We start from the raw sequence: 21299 nt of genomic DNA, 5'->3' as shown, positions 1-21299 counted from the left end.
TTTCAAGCATAACCTTGAACAATGGTTGAGAAATCAGAAATGCTTCCGTCATCTGGCACCCATGTTGTTGAGAGGCAATCAGTAAATCTTGTCCTAACTAACATACACCTCTTAAAATAATATCTAATATACCTAGTATATACATATGAACCTATCTATGAACCTTATTCTTACTCATTCTGTTATTTTCTTATATGTTTGCACTGGGTCTATATTACATCAGCAAAAACCCACTTCAATGAGTGGCATTTTATTGGAAATGCCGTTCATTGAATTCCACTCTTGTGGGGGGCTGTGTCCCCACATCCCCCCGCTAATTATATACACTGACTCTGAGATTGCACTACGGTGAGGAAAGGGCAACCTTTCTGATCTTCACTGTACCATGATCTCAGAATGAACAGTTCAATGAATGACATGTTCTATGTAAGTGCACAGAAAATGCCATTCACTGAACTATCTATCTAATATAGATTTGTTTGCACTTGCTCTCCCTTATTATTTTGACCTTCATTCAACTGCTGTTTGAATTATTAGTTATTTTAGAATCCATCATCTATTTGATATCAGTCACTCCAAAAGGACAATAATCTAATCCAATTTAGTTTCTATTTCATTCTAACTCAACAGAATAAGAAACATTCCTGCTGTAGTCACAAACATTTTGCATACCTCCTCCTTACTTTTGAGTACCTTTTCCCCTTATGAACTATAGAAAATGTACCTAAATTGTGAGTGTTAGCACAGGCAATGTATTTACATGCAACTGTGATTAACAGTTCCATGGTGTCCTCAACAGTTTGGCAGCCAGAAGATCTCATAAGAAAAGTGACTATTTTCTGTTCTCTATTTAGACTTATGTTTGTAACTATGGTAATTTTGAATTTTAATTAGTATCTTTTTGTTATTTTGTTTATCTAACTAGTTTTGTGATTCAACCTTTTTTGTTGAACCTCCCATCATATTTACATATTACTAATATGCATGTCATAGTTTGATAGTTTTGGTTTACAAGCTCACCTTTGAAACCATTATGACCTAGCTATGCCACATTGTAGTTATGGCCTTCTTCCATGTACCTGGGGAATCTGGCAGTTTAGCACAGAATACTAAGGCCATTGACTGCTAACTAGCTTCATCCCGTGCTCCTGGCTTTTATGCCATCTGTCTCTCTTTGCCTGCAATGTGACTGTGAGCAGGCCAGTTAAACAGTGCTGTAGAGTCTCCACTGAAAATGGGCTTATCTCAGCTGGATGTTGCACTTAACAAACCATGTAAAACATATACATATAGAAATAAGCAGATAAATAAATACTAAGGTACTGAAAGAAATGTTCTGTCCCTATACTTTCTTTACTACCTGTCTTCAGAGTCCAAAATAAAGTACATTGAATGCTCACAACAGTAAAAATTGTGTTAAAATGACATCACTAAATGTAAGTCTGAACAAGAAAATGAAAGATTTGGAAAAACTCCTTAAAAATATTCATATCTGAAAACTAATTTAAAAATCTGAAATGCACATCACATGTCCTAAGATATACCTAATTTCATTGGTGCAAATCTGATGATATAGATAATAATGTTGCAAAATTTGTATATGAACGTAAAAGCAGAAGTCAAGAAAATCAATAAGAACTACAAATTGCTCATTTAATAATTAGTATCAGCAGTTACTATCATGCATCATGTGTCCCCTACAAAGTCGTATAATTTCCTCACTAAATACAGGAAGTAAAAAGCAAAGAAATGCAGAGTTTATAAGGGACTTTACTTATACAAACATTGTTTAACCATTTGTATTGACAGATTTATAACCACAATAAAACAAATCAAATGAGCTATTTACAATATGTACAAACATGTCAGAAATAGAAACATAGGATTTCAAAATTAAAATATTGTAGTAATGGAACAGCACAATAAATTTATTAAAGAATATTCATCTCATTGTTTCAGTAAATGTGGTATTATAGTTTAAGGATTGATAAATGGAGACATTAAATTTTGCCTTGTTTTCTTAATGATATTTTACTTGTTGATGATTTCTCTGAGAAGTGAAACAAATTTCATGAGGAGATGAGCTCTCCTTTTTATCCAATTAATAATGATGTTTTTCTTCACTACAGCTAGGATAGCCTAAAGTAATTAATAATATTCTTTTTATAACATAATTTTAAGAAAGATTATATAACACAATAAATATATTCAAAATAATTTTATCTGACCATAATGTTTTAAGGAAAAGTCTACTTTTTTTCAAATAGTCTTCTAGGTATGAGCAGTCAAAAATGTATTACTATTTTTAATTGACTAGTTGTCAAGCATATAAATGGATCTATGCAGGCACTTTCATGTAAAATATGTCAGAAATGAACTTGACAGAATTAAGAATAAGTGATTTATTACTTTCTGTAATATACATCCTGCAATTGTTCATTGAAAAAGATTTTGAAATTTATACCTTATATAATTCAGAAATAATTGATGAGGGATTATATTTCTTGTGTATAATTGAAAAAAATAATGAATAAATTTAGGAAAATTGGAGTTCTGATATAACAAAGCTTCATAATCTGGACAAAATTTCTGATGCCTTCTATAATTATCCAATCTGTTCAGTCAAGATCAAATGTCTCTAATATTTCTTTAGATGATTTAAAAAATATTATTGAGACTGTTAAACTACCTATAAAATGTTTTCCATTGCATTGCGATTTTTTTTAAATATGTACCTTCTAACAGACATTAGTAGAGGAAAAATGGAATCAATAACTTGAATCAAAATTTTAGATCAGTTTGACTTAAAATTATATTTTTAAATTTGTTTAAAACTGAATTAATATATTTGAATTGGGGAGGTACAGAAATATCTTGTTGAATATAATTACAATAATTAACTAGAAATAGTTATTTGTTAAATCATGTTATGAACTTGAAATGTTCTTTCTTGTCACTAAATAATGAAATATGAAGTATTTTCCAAGTAGCAAAGCAGTCCAATTCAAGTCAATTAAATACTAATTTATCTATAGCTGCTTTGACCTAAGTTTCAAGGTCTGGTAATTTTATTCCCTCTTCCCAGCATCTGATATGATGAGACAATGCTATTCTTGGCTATTTGGATACCATAAACATGTCAAATATATTTTATTAAATGTTTGGACAGATTTATGTGGACACAAAAAAGTTGTTTGAATAAATACATAAAGCTTTTGGTAAAATTACCATTTTAAGCAACTGAAGTCTAGTCTCAAAAGAAATAAGCAATTTGGTTCCCAGAATCTATTACTAAAATATTATCAAGAGTTCTTTTATAATTTGTATTACTTATACAAACATTGCTTGGATAAACTATCAGAAAAGAAAAGCTATATTAAACAAAACATTTTATAATAATCTAGGGATGGCTGTAACTTAGATGTCCTGTAATCCTTTTTCATCCCAACTACAGTTATTTCCTCTGTAAATGACATAGATTATGATATCATTGTCTTAAACCTAGGAAAAAAATCTTAATTTGCAAATAATTTTTCCTTCCTAAGCATTAACAAAGGAAACTGTGACTCAGCAATTGGCATACTTATGAAAGCAGAATGGATTGCAATACTCAAGTGACTCATATCTGTTCAGAAAACTATTAGTAAGTTAAATAAATTTACTAACTTATCAATGATGACCAAGAAATGATAGTATAAGTGAGATAGATATGTCCTTTAAGCTTGTATTTCACCAATGCAAGGAACAGTCTTCCAAAAGCTGAGAAAAGGAAAATAGTAATAGAGAACCTAACCATGATGGCTGATAAGTGCAAAGCTGTGTACTAGGCCTGCAGAAATTTGGATAAACATAGTATTCCAAGTGAGAAAAACAGGCTAAAAGGAAATATCTATGACAAAAGGAGAAACAGATGGCTGTCATTAAAGCTTCAAATAAGGAGGAAATATTGTGTATTTTGTTGGAAATGATAATCACAGTAGTTCAGGATATGAGCTCCTTGAAACAAACAGCAGTACAACAACAAATAAAAGTGGAAAGGCTATGAAGAAGGGTAAAAGATCTGGAGTAAGTTAATGCAGGAATTAAATCTGAGCTGTAGGAACAGACTCTCAGAATATAAGAATTAACAGACCATAATAATAAGGCAAGGAGAAAAGATGGATGGCCTTGAAAATTTCTCAAGAAGGAGTAAAATTGGGATAACTGGAATACCAGAGAGAGTGGGTGACAGTGAACTGGAACTGTTCACGATAACAAAAATGTGGAGACTGTTCAAAAATTTAAATAAAGGTATCAAACAGCTAAGTCACTCAAGCACTAAAAGTATGAGTAACCTGCAGGATATGGACTGGGACAGCAATTGTGAGTGTAGGAAAAGTGGTGCAGAGACAGATCCTGACACCTTAGCAGGGAACGAGGCAAGACCAAGATGTGCAGATGAGTCACATGCCAGCAAAAGAAATGAAAAGAAAGTAAAGAAATCACAAACGCAACTGCAAGGAGAAGAGAAATGACAGAAGATTGTCAAAGAGAACAAATTAAATATTTATGCCACAGGGGACAGAAGAACAAGCAGCCTCTACCAAGGGATATATAAGCACAAAAAAATGAGAAAGCAGCAGAAGCAGAGACAGACAATGGAGAATTCGAATGAGTTAGGAACATGGAGTGACGTTTGTCCAGGTGACTCAGAAGTGAACTTTTTGACAAATGATTGACTAAGTAAGATGGAAAGATATATTTATAATGGATAACAAAATCAAAGTGGAAGGCAAGAATACAGAGGGAATGAAATTGCACAAATGCAATAAATAAGTGGATGTTGAAAAGCAGGTGACTATAGGCAGGGCACAAAGGATGTATTACTTGTCCTAGGAGAAAGCAAACATCAACATTTTACAAACAATCGGAGGAACTAAATAAAATTCCCAGGACAATGAGGATTGTAGCATGCATCAAGGGGGGATGGGCATAGTAGAAAGCTTACAAGGTGAATAATACAGTTTTCTTAACTACTCAAAGATATCCAGTAAACTGCATTAAACATATGTTTAATATCTAAGTATATGAAGAAATAAGTAATAATTTATGTTGTCACACCTTAGAGGGCATGAAAAGTAATGTATGTAGGGAATTAGGAAAAACGTAAGGTAGAAAACAACCCACAGGCAAATATAAGATAAAGGAATGGAGGTAGATATGTAGCATAGTAAAGCGTTATAATACTGCAAAGAAAAAATGTTGGATTACTATTCCTGACCTGAGATCAACAGTGTGTGTGTGTGGGGGGGGGGGGGGGCAATGAATGGAAGTGTTGTAATATAAAAATGTTGTGATGTACAAACATTTTGTATCAGTGTTTCATCAACTATAAAAAAAGTACAGAAGTACAGGCCAACATGGGAGGATTTTGGCTGACAAAGTTTGCAGACGACTGCAAACTGGCGCCATAGTGGAAAGTGCATCGAACACGGATATCCTTCAGAAGGGACTCACGGAAACAGATAGCTGGTGCCAGAGCCATGGCCTGAAGTTAAACACTAAAAAATGTATAGTCATACCCTTCGGGAAAAACAAGGGAACCCCAAGCTACCATATAGGTGGCAATCCACTAAGCACAGAAGAGGTTATCAGGGACCTGGGGACCCAGTTTGACAGTGGCCTTTCTTTTGACACTCACATTGCTAAAGTGGTTAGAAAGACCTTCTACATTGCCCACCTGATCATGAAGGGATTCACATCCAGATCTAGTGAGGTCATTGTTCCCCTGTACTCTTCACTTATCAGACCAACGATCGAGTACAATGCCCTATTCGGAATGTATCTCACCCGACATCTGCAGCAATTGGAGAGACCCCAAAAGTTCCTCACCAAAAAGATAAAGGGACTCCAAAATCTGTCATATGCTGCCAGATTGAAGAAACTCCAGCTCTATTCAGTCGCATACCATCTGCTCAGAGGTGACATGTGCCTGACATACAAGGCCATGTCCAACCCGGAATTAATGGACATGCTCTACCTCAAAAAATCCAAATCCACCAAAACCACTAGAGCAAGCGACTTAAACCTTAGCATGGATATAAACAGGACATGCTGGAGGGATAGATTTATCACTCAGAGACTCCCTATGCTGTGGAATAAAATCCAGGTCCATGTGAGGCAGAGCACCTCGCTGGCTCTGTTCAAGAGAAATCTTGACCTGTGGATGGGAGATCGTAGGTTTACCCCGGGAATCATCTCTGTGTCACTGCTGGACAGAGGCACAACAAACTAATGGGCACAGTATTTTTTCATATAAGGGGTGGCGTAAGCCACAAAAATTTGGGCTAGGCTTATAAATGCCTTAGGGCAGATAGCCTAGTATAAACCTATCAACCTATGAACCTATGAACTGGAAGGGAGCAAAATAAAGTTTTAAAAGGTTCATGTCAAGAACGTATTCATACACATGCAAGAGCAATGTAAACTTTTAAAAAGGCTCATGTCAAGAATATATCCCTACACATGAAAGAGTTAACAGACAGCGATCCAAAGGCCAGGGGATGGGGAGGAGGGGTTTGGGTAAAGACTGCTGCCAAAAACAGACAATGTTCAGCCTGTAGAAAACATTATACTGGATGACAGCAACAGGGGAAGCAGGAAGGGCTTGGCAATAACAGCAAGGAAATGCAATTACTTAACTGGAGCTTTAAATCCTAACAGAGGAAGCAGAGTACAAGAAAAGTTAAAGAGGATGGGGAGACATTATTTTACTGTGAGACAAAACTGAAAATCATAGATGAGGAGAACATACTGTATTACAACTATCCAAAAGGAGAACTGGATAAAGAGGGAGAGGATTATAGAGGGGAGTAGCAATTGTATTTCTTAGACAGCTTTAGACAACCAGAGAGAAAGTGATCAAAACTGGGATAGGCAGATGTATAATTTGTCAGGGATGGATGTAAGGTACATGCTGGACAGCAGGGAACATATATGTACCAAACAGGGATGAAGAAGGATTTTTTTAAGAAGGTTTTTGATAATAAGGCACAGACAAGGAGAACTGGAATACAAATAATGTCAGGTACTACAATGTCATGAAACCACAAGAAAAAGACAAGTTGTACAGAAGGAAGAAAGGAATATAACAAAAAGATGAGATAAGGACTAATGTAAGTACAAATGGAAGGAATTAATACACCTTCACATGAAATATTTTGCTATGTACAGGTAGATTAGACAGGTTCTTATAGAAGGAAACCTAATGGAAATAATAGAATCATAGCTCTCAACCTTCCATGTCCAAAATGAGGAACACTAGCCCTCATAATGTGGAACAAATGGGCAAAATGTGGAACACATACTAATGTCTTACTAAGAACTTCAACTAGGAAGGTCATAGGATGGTTAAAATATGCTGGTTTTACTTATAAAGAAGATCTTTTAATGAATTAATATGATTAATTTCTATTTACAATGGATTTCACTTAAAAAATTCCTAACACTGAATGTGTGACTGAGTCTTTCAATGTGGAACTTTGAGGAACTTCGAAGAACATGAACTTTTTAAGACCCCAAATGAGGTACGTTCCTCGTAATGAGGTACACTTGAGAGGTATGAATAGAATAGATCCAAATACAGGTGAGATGCATATCAGATCATGCATGAATGAGACTTAAGGTAAGTGTGCAGAAATAGAAAACAAAGAGGAAGGGATTGAGGTGGGCTAGCTATAAATGGAAAGAGATAGACAATAATGAAACAAAACAAAGATTACTAAAGGAATCAGTTCAGCACAATATGAAAGACATGGGCACTGTAGGACTGAATCAAAATAATTGTCAGGGAAAAACTGATGAGCACAAAAGGAAAGAAGAGAATAGAAGGACATAAAGAATGGTAACTGAGGTTTTAAAGAGAAAGACAGAGGCAAGGTGGTACAAAAGGAAACTGGAAGAAATAAAATTAGAAGGGAAACAATATAGATCAGATGAAAAGCTAAAAGAATAGAATTAGAGAGCAAATTTATGACAGAGCAAGAAATTCAGCAATGGTGCTAATGGGACTCCTGGAAGATAGTGGGAAAGGCACAAGGGAAAACAACAAAACAAGAAATACAAATTGAAGCAGGCAGAGAGAGAGGCATAGATAATAAGGGAGACAAGCAGAATACAGAGGTGATGTTGAGATAAGGAACAACATATACAAGATGAGGGACAGGAAAACTGCATGGTCAGATGGATTCCCCTAGTATTCTACAAATGGGAAGGGGGGAAATGTGGCAAGACCTAGAGGAGAAATATAAGAGAATAAACACTGGGGTAACATATTTAAAAGTATGAGGAAAGGCCAGAATAACCATACCTAAATGGGGAGGAGAAAGGGAAGAAGAAGAAGAAGTGGGAATCATAGGCCTATCTCTGCTTAATGTAAACATCAAGATTATGGCAAAAATATTGGCAGGAAGACTGGATGAAGTACTGACAAAAATAATACAAATAGAGCAAAATATATTTATGAAGAGAAGAAAAGCAAGAATTACAACTGGTGGAACCTACTGGAATTTATGTACAAGGATGAACATAAGCAGGTAGAGAAAGGTGAGACTATACTCTTTGAACTGCTTAAGACCTTTGATATGGGGAGGTGAGAATTCCTGTGGAAGATGCCATAGTGTTGCATAAAGGGTAAAAGTTCATATGTTTGATACAAGCTATATAGAAAGATCCAGGAACTGAAGTAATCATAAATGGAGGTGTAGCTGAAAAGACAAGGATAGTGAGGGGGAGAAGATGGGGTGCTTAATATTATAGACCTGTTCACAGTTGTGATCCATGTGCTGGCATACCTCTCAAGTGTCCAGATTTCTGAAGAACATTCATATTTTTGCCTCATATTTTTGGTCTGTTCCTCACAAAATTGGTGGTTTAATGGACTTTTGTGGCAAACCAGTGAGGACTGAATTCCTTAAATAATGACAGGCATTTGAGTTTCAGCCTTCATATCCTTCAGAAAATGTAAGGTATCACAAGAACTTTTATCGGTCAACCTTGCAAGTTTATAAGAGCAATATTTAAAATTTTGCCCTAATTTTGAGGCTTTGTCCCCCTATTACATTTGTCTTTGTCCAGATTTTTTGAGCTAAGAAATTGAGAGCTATGTGTGCTGGTAGTGGAAGTCTGACATAGTTTAGCAATGCTTGACGAAAAGGGGAGGATAAAATATCAGTTTGTGTTATATGTAGATAGTTGCAGGTTAATGTCAGAGGATGTGGATGCAGCTATATAAATTAGAAGAGAAACATTTGAGAAGTTTAGGAAAATGGAGAGACTTTGATGTGAAAACAAAAAGACAGTGGTACTGAGATTTGGAAAAAGGAAAGGGAAGGGGGATTTGGTGAGATAAAAGAGGCAGAGTTCTTCTAGGGCTCTATATTGGGAACAGAGTGTCAGATACAACAGGACAAAATCATAAGGAGGTTGGCGGAAAAAAGGTAAGGAATATTGTCCGGTGTGGGGGGGGGGGGGGCAAGAAGACTTGTGAACTTCTTCAGGCAGTGACACACATGCAGAAAGTACACAAGTGGATAATCAAAGAGTGAGAATGCTGACCTATGGGTGGTATATAACCCTCATGAGATTGATAAAGGAAAGTTTAAATGAGTACAGTAGATACTGGAGATGTTAGAAGGAGGAGACAGAACTTTTTTGTGGCAAGGCACATGTTACCTGGAGCTGACATATTACTGTCAATGTGTCTGATGATCTCAGCTATGTTCTCTGTTTGCTCTGATTATGAATGAGAGCAGTTTGTTTGGAGTGCAGAACATGGGGTTTATCTGGTTCAATACTCCTTCTACATAATCCCATTCAAAGTGAATATTTTGTTATAGCCACTGAACGGGTCTATATTGAATGTTCGAACATTCAAAAATCCAAATCTCATATGATTGACAACATATGATCATATTTTTGAATGTTCGAACGTTGTAACGGAGATCTCCGTGAGGGAAGATTTCCCTTTACTGCACTGTAGTGTGATCTCTGAGTTGGTATATTTAAAGAACAGGGGGTGTGGGGATGCAGGGGTGCTAGCCCCCCCTCCTTAAAGCCTTCAGACAGGTGTTTTGTGATTTTTTTTGTCTTTTATTAGATATTCAAACTTTTGAAAGTTCGAACATGTGGTGTCGACCATATGCGAGTTGAACTTTCAAACGTTCGAGTATCTAATATAGACCCCCCACTGAACCATATTGCAGTCTTCTCTGGTGTTGCTAGGATTTTGTTTCTTCTTACTAGTGTTATTAATAATTAACTTATTAATGTTCTCTTTTTTGTCATTTGCAAACATAACAAATGGATTCTATGGTTAACATTAATGCACAATTATTTATCTTATTTAGGATGAAATATTTACTGTAATGTACAGTATTCAGCAGTTAAACTGCATATTTTGGAGAATATAGTGTTATCCTGGTCCTCCTCAAGTAAAATAACAATAAAAGAGTTAAGTCATTGGCTTAGGCCTCATTTCAAAAGGACTTTCTGAGTCAACATAGTTAATACTCCTATTTTCTTTTATTTAGGATGAAGAGAAGTAATTCATCACATCAAGGGAAATATACAGTACAAGTACTCACACACCTCATTCTTGCTGTCTTGTTACTGAATGGAAATTTCTTGCTAAGTGGTGTGTTAATCTATATCAGTAATGACATTGTGTGTAGGATTGGTGCAATGTGTTTACATTCCTCCTTACTTGCCACACTGACATGGATGGGAATTGTTGGCTTCAATCTATACAAACAAGTGGTCAAAGTTTTCAATACATATGAGACCCTGTACATCAGAAAGCTCTGTATCATTGGCTGGGGTAAGTGCTGTTTTTTTTTTAATCTTTCAATCTCTATCTTCTTAAATAATTGAAATTAAAGTGATTTATTACATACTACCAACAATGGGTGATGTCAAGTAAGAATTGTAAAAGTTTAATCCTATATGTGGTACAGTTTAAAAAAGAGAAACTGAAGTGGGGCAAATTTGCCACATGATGAAAATGATTAAGTGATAGAAATAAGATCACACTCAGCAGAATTTCTGCCCTTCTTCTGTCATTACTTACTGCATATGGTAATATTGTTTATTATAGATGTTTCATAGATGGTTTGTTTACATTGTGGACAGGTGATGGTATACAATTGAAAAAAATGTTCAAGGCTTGAATACCAGTACTGATTTTTTTAAGGTTCACATTTACTTTCTCCTACTCAGCTATAGATTTCTTGGATGTTCAGCTAGTTAAGAATAACTGTGGGAGTTTAGAATTGAAGGCTTTTAGGAATCCTTGCTGGAGGAATAATAAACTCGATCGCACAAGTATGCATCCCACTCACATTTACCGTAATATGATGAGATGCCAGTTCCTACATACTGATGTGGTGGATGTGGAAGATGCTTTTAAGACTTTAAAGTACTGAACTAGTAGATAGGGGATATAAACCCTAGGAAGTTAGAGAAACAGCTGAGTATGTGAAGAATGTTAGGGGAACATTGGGTTGTCCCAATTTCTCTGCTTTTAGATGCTCAAATAATGAGACTAGATCCATACAGACTTTTATGAAAGCCAACCTTTCTTACGCAAGTAACATAGAAATGGTATGTGATACAGTTAAGAAAAATTGGTCGCTGTTATTAGTGGATGAGCATGTTAAGAACTTAGTGGATGAAAAGCCTAGTTTTCCCTTGAGGAACAAACCTTCATTGAAACAAAGGTTATGTTATGCCCAAAATAAACATTTGAACGAGCCAATGCTTTCTGTTCGAATGATTACATTCCCTTGTTGCAGTTGCAAGGCTTGAAGCTTCATCTCAGAAGTTAATTATTTTATCCACCCATCAACTAAAATAAGATTTGAAATAAAATTTTATGCTAAATGCAAGAGTCAAGATTTGGTATACCTTGCTACCTGTAAATACTGTTTATGTTTTTATGTTGGGAAAATAAATCGTAGTTTGAAAGACAGAATTTTAGAACATCTGGGAGAAATTAAGAGGAATGTGGATTCCAATGCACTCTTTAAACATATTAAAGAGAATCCTGGTTATTCTTTTGTTTTTCAAGTATTGCAGTTAGTAATCAAGAGTTTAAGGGGTGGACCTTTGAGAGATAGAACTGAAGCTGCTGGAACAAAATGGATAATTACTTTGCAAGCAGATAAGCATTTTGGCTTGAATGAAAATGTTCCCCTTAAGCCATTTTTGAAATTATGTAAATTGAGACATTATTTTAATTGTTAATTACTAGTTTCTATGTGAATTAATTCATCTTAATTGGTCTTATGGTGTATATAAGGATGGTGTTCAGTTTGAATGGTTAGGTCTGAGGAAGTGCTTATTGCATGGAAGCGCTTACCTCTTGTTAATAAAAGGTACTTTCATTGTTGGAATCTTCAGTCGTGGTGGTTTACTTCCATTATATTTTTCTTTGCTATTTGTTTTTGTGGATTGATGCAAGCTCTGTACTGATTTTACTGGTTTGATTAAGAAATGTTACTGCCAGCTGTAAGCCCATTTTTCTACTTACTGCAGCCTTTTTCTGATTCTTTGACAGCCCTACTGCAGTGCTTTACCTCAAAGAATTGCAGCATGACAGTGGGCTGCCTCTCTAGATTACTGAAAATGCTACTTATACTTTTGGGAGGAGAGGTATATACTAATTTATCATGTGCTCTTCCTCCAGAAAAGTCTGGAAAAAGTGCTTTACACTGATGAGTGATTCCACTGAGCTACAGAAATCCTTACCATGAGTCATGATAATTAACTCAGCCAAAAGCTTATGTTCATTTGTTACTTTACTTTTAATGGATTTCAGTGCCTTAGACTTAAGTGCTGGAGAGCTGATAGGCTGTGTGTGTGTGTGTGTGTGTGTGGAGGGGGGGAGGTGTCCATACTTCTCAGCTCCTAGACTAATGAACAGTAAATGTATACAGGGGGAATACCTAGGAAAATGTTAAATAATACAGACATAAAACAAAATGTAGAACAACAGGTCTTGCAACATAAAAGATGTATGGGAAAACACTAGACACCAGAAACAATCTTTAATATTACTTTAATTAATTTACAAAGTTAATTGAACTAAGGTTTAGTGGCACACAATATGGATACAGATAATTATGAAACTCTAATGTCTGCAAAAAGGGTAGGCTAGTTGTACAGGAAAGACTGCTCTAGATATTGTTGTAAGAATTATTAAAGTGAACCATAATAACCACTTCTTATGTAAGAACCATGCAAAGGTCACTTTAAATTCTTATTAAAAATAAGAAAAAAATTATTCAAGCTAGAATTGCTTGTATAAACCATAGTTTTTAAGTTAAAAAAGACACAAGTGCTTTCACCCTTGGTGGTCTATGTGTATATGTATGTTTATATGTGTAGGGGAATGAATGAGGGGGTACCTTTGCTAACACAGTGCATTGGCTGCCAGTGATGATTACAACAAGAGCAGTAGAAAAGGGCCAGTTAGTGCTTCCTGTAGTAACTGAGTGATTCAAAGTATGCAAATTAGATAATACTGATGTTTTTCCACATTGTGAATAACTTCTCCAATTCTCTTGTTTCCCTGATCGCGCCAAGGGACACTTTTTGCTGCATCCTTACAACTTGCAGCCAGGCCAGTTACTGAATCTTGGCCACTATGTTTTTTTTTCTTTCTTCAGCAGTGAACTAATCCAAAACAGTTCCCATTTCTAAAAATTCCGCACAGAACAATTAAAAAGCTCTCATATACATGATCAATGAGAATCCTATGTGTTGACTAATCCTGGAGCTAGGGATCTAGGAATGTTGAGACAAGAAGGCCACAATACTCCTGTTTTCAACATTTCATAGGAGTTTTTACTGTCCAGCTTCTGCACTGACTGTACTGTGAACTTGGATGTAGGTGAATTCTACTCTGACCTTCTCCCTCTTCTCAGAGTTTGAGCAACCCCTGAGTAGGTATTACAAAGAGATTGGAAAATGTTGGTTTGATGCCACATCAAAGAGTGAACATAGGCTTTCCCTTCTGCAAATTATGTGTATATATATATATATATATATATATATATATATATATATATATATATATATATATACATATCCAAAACACTGGTGCACGTTGCGACCACTAACGTGCCCGGAGCCAATAACACAGTTCCCAAAACATACTCCAGCACTGTGAATCAAGAAGTGTAGCAAAAAATAAATCTTGGAAGTCATGAAATACATGAAATACTTATTCCTCCATGTTTATTCAACTCCACAGTTAAAACCACAGACCGGTTTCGCTTGCAAGCATTATCAGTGTAATAAGCCCACAATGCAAACCTCCAGATAAATAATGCTACCTTTAAAGTCACAGTATATATATATCAAGCATTAGTTGTCAATCAATTCAACAGTCGGACAATGTAAATTGTTACATTATATATCAAACTTTAAAAACAAAGAAACTAAAAACCAGAATTGTTCACCAATGGTCATTTAGACCCGGTTTTTGAAGGGCCCCCAAATTAATGATCCATCGATGCTCCTTAATGGTTAATATCTTATGTTTTATGTTGTCATTAAAAACTGATGAATCAACTTTATCAATACCAAGGAACACAAAATGGGCCCTTTTATCTATAAGTATGTGCTTAAATAATGCACTTCTAGCCCTTTGACAATTTATGTCACTTAGATGCAATGTTATCTTCTGTTTGAGGGTACAGGAAGTTTGGCCTACATAAAATGCACCGCATTGGCACACAGACAAATATATGACCTAAGTGCTGGTGTATGTTATCAAACTTCTAATGTCATAAACTTTTGCGGTGTTAACTGAAGTGAATGACTGTGTTTTTGATATAAGTTTACAATACTTACAACATCCACAATAAGTACTACCCCCTCTTGATTGATAAGTGTGCCTTGGTAATGATTGACCTTTCTTGAAAGAAGCAACATATTGACCCAAAGATTTTCCTTTCCTATATCCAAACTGACAAACATTACCCAACCAGTTGGAGAAAAAAGGATCTGTATTTAACACATGCCAATATTTATTAATAACAGTCTTAACCTTATATGTATTGCTACCATAGGTGGTGATAAATCTTGGGGTATTTGAACGAGACTCTCCTTTGTCTTCAGCCTCCATTAATAAATTAGTTCTCAGTTTCTTTTTAGCTTGTTCATATGCTTGACATATTCTAGTTCTGGACTGTAAATCTGAAGCTTGCACTTCAAAATCTCTTTCTTCTGAACAAATTTTCCTGACTGTATGGAACTGTGCTAGCAGGATATTGTGGATGGTATGGGGTGGGTGACAACTCCCTGCATGAAAAATGGAATTTTTGGAAAAAGGCTTTCTGTATAAATTGGTAATAATAGTACTGTCTATAGCCTTTGTAACTGTAACATCTGAAAACTCAATGGTATAAAGCTCCAGTTTACCTACAAACATTAAGCCATATGCATTCTCGTTAAGATACACCTGAAATTGATGCCATTCTGTCTTTGACCCTTCCCACACCACCCAACAGTCATCTAAATTGATGGCACCACATTACTAACTGGGTATGGAACTCATGTTCACCATAAATATACTGGTGTTCAAAAAAACCCATCAAGAGATCAGCATAAATGGGGGCAAAAGTTGCCCCCATCGCTGTCCCTTTCATTTGCAAATACCACTGTCCTTCAAATGTGAATGCATCATGTTCCAAAACCAACCTCAATAGAGACAACAGAAAATCCATCTCCTTATCAGTATAAATTCCTGACTGTTGCATCCACTATTGTACTGCTGTAATACCCCTCTCATGGGGTATACTAGTGTACAAGGACTGTACATCTAACGTACGTAAATAAGCTGTATTTCAAACCTGTAAATCATCCATGAGTACTAGAAACTGTTTAGTGTCTCTTATCATGGCCCTAACTAAAGACAAAAGTGGTTTTAATTTAAACTCCAAATATTCAGACAGAGGTTCTCTCAATGAACCTCTGCCTGCTACTATGGGTCATCCAGGTGGGTTTGTTAGGGATTTATGAATTTTCCGGACCAAATAGAAATATTGAGAAACCAGAAATTCATCTGTCAAATGTGACAAAAGTTGGGCTGGAATAACATTAGCCTCTTTAGCCTCATGTAAAAAAAAATCTATCTTATGCTTAAAGCTCCTTATTGGGTTTAGCGACAGGGCACAGTATGAAATGGGATCTGTCAGTTGTTTTAATGCTTCATACCTATAATGGTTTCTATCCCATATGACTATTGCCCCTCCTTTATCTGCTCCTACTATGACAACCTGGTCATTGGAAACCAATGAACTGAGACCCTTCTGTTCTTCAACCCCAAGATGCTTCATATATATGTACTGTGGCTTTAAGGGTAATACTATTTATCTGGAGGTTTGCATTGTGGGTTTATTACACTGATGATGCTAGTAAGCGAAACCGGCTTGTGGAGTTGACTGTGGAGTTGAATAAACATGGAGGAATAAGTATTTCATGTATTTCATGACTTCCGAGATTTATTATTTGCTACATTTCTTGATTCACAGTGCTGGAGTATGTTTTGGGAACTATATATATATATATATATATATATATATATATATATATGCGTGTGTGTGTGTGTGTGTGTGTGTGTGTGTGTGTGTGTGTGTGTGTGTGTGTGTGTGTGTGTGTGTGTGTGCGAGTGTGTGTTTATATATATGTATATATAGAGATATAGATATAGATATGGATACAGATATAGATAGCTATTATGAGTATCCCATTTTTGTAAATGAGGTTTTGTGTATATATATATATATATATATATATATATATATATATATATATATATATATATATACTTATATACATATATATATATATATATATATATATATATACATATACATATATGTATATATATATATATATATATATATATGACAATGAAACCTAGTACTGAGTGAATGTAGTTTTCAAGCCTTAAGGGTAGTAAACTCTTTCTTTAAGGAAGAACAAACCAAAAAAATGGGAAAACCAGTTGTACAGGAACGATAACAGCATATGATGTGCTCAAATAAACTGTTGTCATAAATACTAATGTAAGATACATGTTAAAGATCTCCTTGCTTTCTTAATTAAAAACAAGAAAAATGGATTCAAGCTGGTATTGTTTGTTTAACCCATGATTTAATAAGTAAAAACAAAGGATGAGTGCTTTATACATCTATATATATATATATATATATATATATATATATATATATATATATATATATATATATATATATAGCTAGACATGAATCAGCAACCAGAAAGTCACTTGCCTTTCAATTTAAGCTTATAATCTTCACAAAATGTAAAAGGACATTTCTACATTTCCAAGAGAAAAACAAGACAAAGCATAGTTGCAACTCAGCTTCCACTTGCTCTGTTTTGCAGAAGCTCACTCCTTAAAGCACTTTATTATAACCAAGTACTGGAGTATTACCTATATGCACATTACCATCTCTTCTACATATATTTACTTCCACAATTCCTCATTAAACCCTCATTAAAAATAAAAATATCACAAAAAATGGATGACAATGCAAAATGTAACTATTTAGATACATATAGTGGACTGCACTAACCTGTTTCAACCAGGTTTTCACTGTGCGACACATTTCTTTTTCAGAGACCTCAATACCACTGAAGTAGTATGCAGCAGCAGGTAGGTAGGTATTTAGAAGTGTGTCATATTAGTTTCTGTTTGAGAAACATCAGTAACATTTCAATAGTATGTAGCAGGTAGGTAGATAAGTAGTTAGTTCCTACCTTGTGATGTGTATTTCTGAATAAAAGTTCTCAGCAATGGTACAATAGTGGCAGCAGCAGTTATTTAGGTAGATAGTTTGCACTGTGTAATACATTTCTGATTCAGAAACCTCTGTAACACTACCATAAAATGCAGTAGCATTTATTTAGATAGGTAGTTTTGTGTGTTTCTGTTTCAGAAACCTCTGAAACACTACCATAGAATGCAGCAACAGTTATTTACGTAGATAGTTTGAACTGTGTAATATGTGTTTCTGTTTCAGAAACCTCTGTAACACTACCATAGAATGCAGCAGCAGTTATTTAGGTAGGTAGTTTGCACTGTGTAATACATGTTTCTGATTCAGAAACCTCTGTAACACTACCATAGAATGCAGGAGCAGTTATTTAGGTAGGTAGTTTGCACTGTGTAATACTTGTTTCTGATTCAGAAACCTATGTAACACTACCATAGAATGAAGCAGCAGTTATTTAGGTAGGTAGTTTGCACTGTGTAATACATGTTTCTGATTCAGAAACCTCTGTAACACTACCATAGAATGCAGGAGCAGTTATTTAGGTAGGTAGTTTGCACTGTGTAATACTTGTTTCTGATTCAGAAACCTATGTAACACTACCATAGAATGCAGCAGCAGTTATTTAGGTAGGTAGTTTGCACTGTGTAATACTTGTTTCTGATTCAGAAACCTCTGTAACACTACCATAGAATGCAGGAGCAGTTATTTAGGTAGGTAGTTTGCACTGTGTAATACTTGTTTCTGATTCAGAAACCTATGTAACACTACCATAGAATGCAGGAGCAGTTATTTAGGTATGTAGTTTGCACTGTGTAATACACGTTTCTGATTCAGAAACCTCTGTAACACTACCATAGAATGCAGCAGCAGTTATTTAGATAGGTAGTTTACACTGTGTAATCTGTGTTTCCGATTCAGAAACCTCTGTAACACTACCATAAAATGCAGCAGCATTTATTTAGGTAGGTAGTTTGCTCTGTGTGATATGTGTTTCTGATTCAGAAATCTTTGTAACACTACCATAGAATGCAGCAGCAGCAATTTAGGTAGGTAGTTTGCTCTGTGTGATATGTGTTTCTGATTCAGAAATTTTTGTAACACTACCATAGAATGCAGCAGCAGCAATTTAGGTAGGTAGTTTGTATGATATGTATTTCTGATTCAGAAACCTCTGTAACACTACCATAGAATGTAGCATCAGTTATTTAGGTAGGTAGTTTGCACTGTGTCATACATGTTTCTGATTCAAAAACCTCTGTAACACTACCCTAGAATGCAGCAGCAGTTATTTAGGTATGTAGTTTGTACTGTGTAATACGCATTTCTGATTCAGAAACCTCTGTAACACTACCATAGAATGCAGCAGTAATTATTTAGGTAGGTAGTTTGCACTGTGTAATACTTGTTTCTGCTTTAGAGACCTTGTTAACATTGCAGTAGTATGCAGCAGTAGCTAGGTAGGTAGTTTGCAGTGTGTGATACATGTTTCTGATTTAGAGACCACAATAACATTACAATAGAATTCTGCAGCAGGCAGATACGTAGGTATTGTGGACTGTTTGATATGTATTTCTGATTCAGAAACCTCTGTAATACTACAATTGAATGCAACAGCAGCAGCAGCAGGTAGAAAGGTAGGTAGATTGCAATGTTTGATATCTATGTCTGATTCAAATAATTCTGTAATGCTACATTAGAATGCAACATGTGGGTAGTGTTACATTGCTCTATCAGACACTGCTACATGCAAATGTCACAATTCAGGGGCGAAGGTAATGTAAATTAGTCATGTGCACAAACCCAGATTCTATTGTTGGGATCAGAATAATGTGATGGATTCAAAGACAAACTCTGCCATGCTATTTTTGTGTGAAGTGATAAGAATCATTCCAAACATTCTAAAACTTTGTGTGTGTGTGTGTGTGTGTGTGTGTGTGTGTGTGTGTGTGTGTGTGTGTGTGTGTGTGTGTGTGTGTGTGTGTGTGTGTGTGTGTGTATGTGTGTGTGTGTGTTAGGTCTCAACCTGCTAAGAGGCCACTGTGGAACACAGACCACAGCAATGTGTGTCAAACAGTAAAAATGTGGAACACCCTATTTTTGCACTGCACGAAAAGTGTACCTTGAGCATGGCCATGGCCTCACATAACCTCCGTACCATCAACATCTTTGTTTAAAATGTCACTAAGAACTCACTTTACAGCTTCTTGGCTCTGCTATTGCACTGGTCCAGGATAGTCCTACCATCATTTTCACTATCCTACTCAATCTATGATAGATAATAGAACATATCTTTCATTAAAGGTAAAAATATGACTCTTATATATCATTGCTTGTCTTATCAAACTAACTTATATACCTGTATGTACCATTATTACATATTTGCAACTACTTGCAAATGATGGATTCTTCAAAAATGTTCATAACTATTGTATATTCTCACTTGTTTTCATTTGTTAACACTATTATTATCAGTCCAAACAACCCCAAAGCGAAAAGATAAAAAGTCAAAATACAAAACACCCAGGCAGAGGAAAAACCGCACCTTTGAGTATCAGCTGTTGTAAAGCAAAATCCAAGTTTATTAAAATGGTAAGCACTTTCACAATAAATCAATACTGCTTCATCAGACCACGAGAACAAGACTTCATACACAGGGTTGGGAGGGTGGCCTAATGGTTAAGGTGTTTGCCTTACAAACACAAGTTGCAGGGTTTGAGTCTCACAAGGGATAATTGGCTAGGCTTAAAATGGCTCGCAAGGGCAGTTAGCTTAGTACTAATCTATGAACCTATGAACATCTTAAAATACTGATTTGAAAATCTAACAGCCAATCACTTCAGAGAGAATTCTCACTGGATAATTGGCAATTTAAAATTTAAAACTACAGATGCATAAAAAATGTATACCTGTGTATTTGCATCAAGAATGTATGCATTCATTGAGAAAATGTATACACATTCATCCTGAATATATACACAGACTAAAATATAAAGCAATAAATAAAAACATAAAGCATAAATGTATTAAAAATGTATGTACAACTATGAATAATAGATATTAGCATTTCTTATATTCAGGCTTATTTACCCTTCTAGATTTCAAGATGGGTTTAAGGGGAACACTGTCATTCAGACCATGACCCCTATGAGAACCAAGTCTCAAGATCCACTGAAGTTCCACTGTCTCCGTAATGTTAACCAAATCACCTTGTCTAACATTTTCTGTAATAACATGTAGAACCTGAAACAAAAATAAGTGTTGTGCCCCTTTTTCAGTGTATGCTTAACTAGGGCACTGTATTCTAGTCCTTTCGTAGTACAGTAAACATGATCCCTGATACGCTCTCTAAGACATGGGTTTGTCTTCCCTATATAGAACCTAAAACATTGTGTACAATGAGCAGAATACACCACATTTTTTGTATCACAATTAGCCTTACTTCTCAGTTCCCATAGG

General features: G+C 35.4%; 1 protein-coding gene across 1 annotated transcript in view; it reads left to right on the top strand.

Annotated features, from left to right (window-relative positions):
- The window catches only part of LOC122808531 (adhesion G-protein coupled receptor G1-like), a 953755-nt gene that overhangs the window by 893740 nt on the left and 38716 nt on the right, over nt 1-21299 (top strand). Inside the window, exon 5 of the mRNA XM_044079485.1 lies at nt 10569-10855. Within this exon, the coding sequence (XP_043935420.1) occupies nt 10569-10855 (287 nt within the window). The remainder of the gene's footprint in view (nt 1-10568; nt 10856-21299) is intronic.

This window comes from Protopterus annectens, chromosome 8.part0 (assembly GCF_019279795.1).
Source record: "Protopterus annectens isolate FY-2018-M chromosome 8.part0, PAN1.0, whole genome shotgun sequence".
Taxonomy (NCBI): Eukaryota; Metazoa; Chordata; order Ceratodontiformes; family Protopteridae; genus Protopterus; species Protopterus annectens.
Note: the sequence above shows the minus strand (reverse complement) of the source record. Positions and strands in the feature narration are given on the sequence as shown.